The sequence below is a fragment of the Merops nubicus genome, unplaced genomic scaffold (genome assembly GCF_000691845.1).
Source record: "Merops nubicus isolate BGI_N331 unplaced genomic scaffold, ASM69184v1 scaffold44030, whole genome shotgun sequence".
NCBI classification, from domain to species: domain Eukaryota; kingdom Metazoa; phylum Chordata; class Aves; order Coraciiformes; family Meropidae; genus Merops; species Merops nubicus.
Window position 1 is genome coordinate 552 of NW_008583078.1, and position 1480 is coordinate 2031.

At 50.7% G+C, this 1480-nt stretch overlaps 1 protein-coding gene across 1 annotated transcript in view; it reads left to right on the top strand.

Moving 5' to 3' along the window:
* Window positions 1–1152: 1152 nt before the first annotated feature.
* The window catches only part of LOC103772176 (tyrosine-protein kinase JAK1-like), a gene marked incomplete at both ends in the record, with an annotated part of 3496 nt that continues 3168 nt past the window's right edge, over window positions 1153–1480 (top strand). Inside the window, one exon of the mRNA XM_008939497.1 lies at window positions 1153–1303. Within this exon, the coding sequence (XP_008937745.1) occupies window positions 1153–1303 (151 nt within the window). The remainder of the gene's footprint in view (window positions 1304–1480) is intronic.

Sequence of the window (1480 nt, forward strand, 5' to 3'; positions counted from 1 at the left end):
AACAAGGGACAGGACAAGAGGAAACGGCCTCAAGTTGCCCCAGGGGAGGCTGAGGTTGGAGCTGAGGAACAAGTTATTTCCCCAAAGGACTGCCCAGGGCAGTGGTGGAGTCCCCACCCCTGGAGGGTTTCTAAGCTGTGGAGATGTGGTGTGAGGGACATGGGGCAGTGGGGACCTGGCAGGGCTGGGTTTGACATTACTGAATGGCTGAGGTTGGGAGGGACCCCAAGATCTTCTCATCTAACCTTCCTGCCACGGGCAGGGACACCTCTCAACTAGAGTAGGTTGCTCAAGGCCTCATCCAACGTGACCTTAAACACCTCTTGGATCTAAAAGGTCTCATTCAACTGAAATGACTCCACGATTCTATGACTGGGGTTCTGTGTAAGAGCAGGTAGGTTCTTCTGTTCTTACTTGTTTCTTCTGGATGCTGTTCCAAAACTACTCTCCCATGGGACACCATTATTGTTTACTCTGAAATCTAAAACCAATTTAAATCAGCCTTTTTCTGCCTGACTGCTGGCAGTTTCTGGTCATCACTGCTGGGGGCCTTCAGCTTAGGTTCCAAATGTGCTTTTTTTTCCTCTTGGAAGTTTTTCTGCTGCTCTCCTGAAGGAAATGACTGAGTCCTTGAGTCACTGCCCGAGCTGATCTAACAGGAGGCAGCTGAAAGGAACTTGCTGCCCTGGCTACAACCCCCTTCCTGCCTGTGGTGGACAGCCAGGCTAGAAATGCACCAGCCCACCCTCATCCCAGCTGCCCCAAAGCTGGTGTCTTCTTGAGGGCTGTGAGGAGCAGCCAGGATTCCTTGTGGTGGTTCCTTGGCGAGCGTTTCCACTCGGCCCTTTGTCCTGGTGCACAAGGAACGTGGCAAACCTGGCAAGAGAAATGTCTTCTGAAAGGTGAAATCCTCAGTGTGGTTTAGAAACTTCACCTGTTTTAAGTGGTTGCTCTAAACTACAGCAGATTGAACACAATAATAATTCTCTGCTGCCAGGAGGTGCTCTAGAGTTACTGCTGAAAAGGAAAAGTCCAAGTTAAGTCCAGGTTCCCAATGAGTTGAGGATCCAATGGTGACATCTGATGTAGAATGTGGGTTTATGAAGTTGAAGGCTAGAACTGAGCCTGGAGTTTCCCCTTTGTGTCCTACAGAAGGAGAGGTTCTACGAGGGGCATTTTGTGTTGGCAACACCGTCGTGCAAGGAGCTGGCTGACCTGATGAAGCAGTGCATGAACTACGACCCCCACCAGAGACCCTTCTTCAGAGCCATCATGAGAGACATCAACAAGCTGGAGGAACAAAGTAAGGCCTGGATCGGGTTAGCAGCTGCAGGGAGGGGTGAGGCTGGGTTATTTGGGCACCTCACAGCAACGTTCTTCCATGTTTGGGGATGGATGGGCAGGGGCCTGTGGTGTCCCTGCAACAACAGAACTGACACTTTCTGTAGACGAGTGCAAATAGGATGGGAGGGTTTAATTC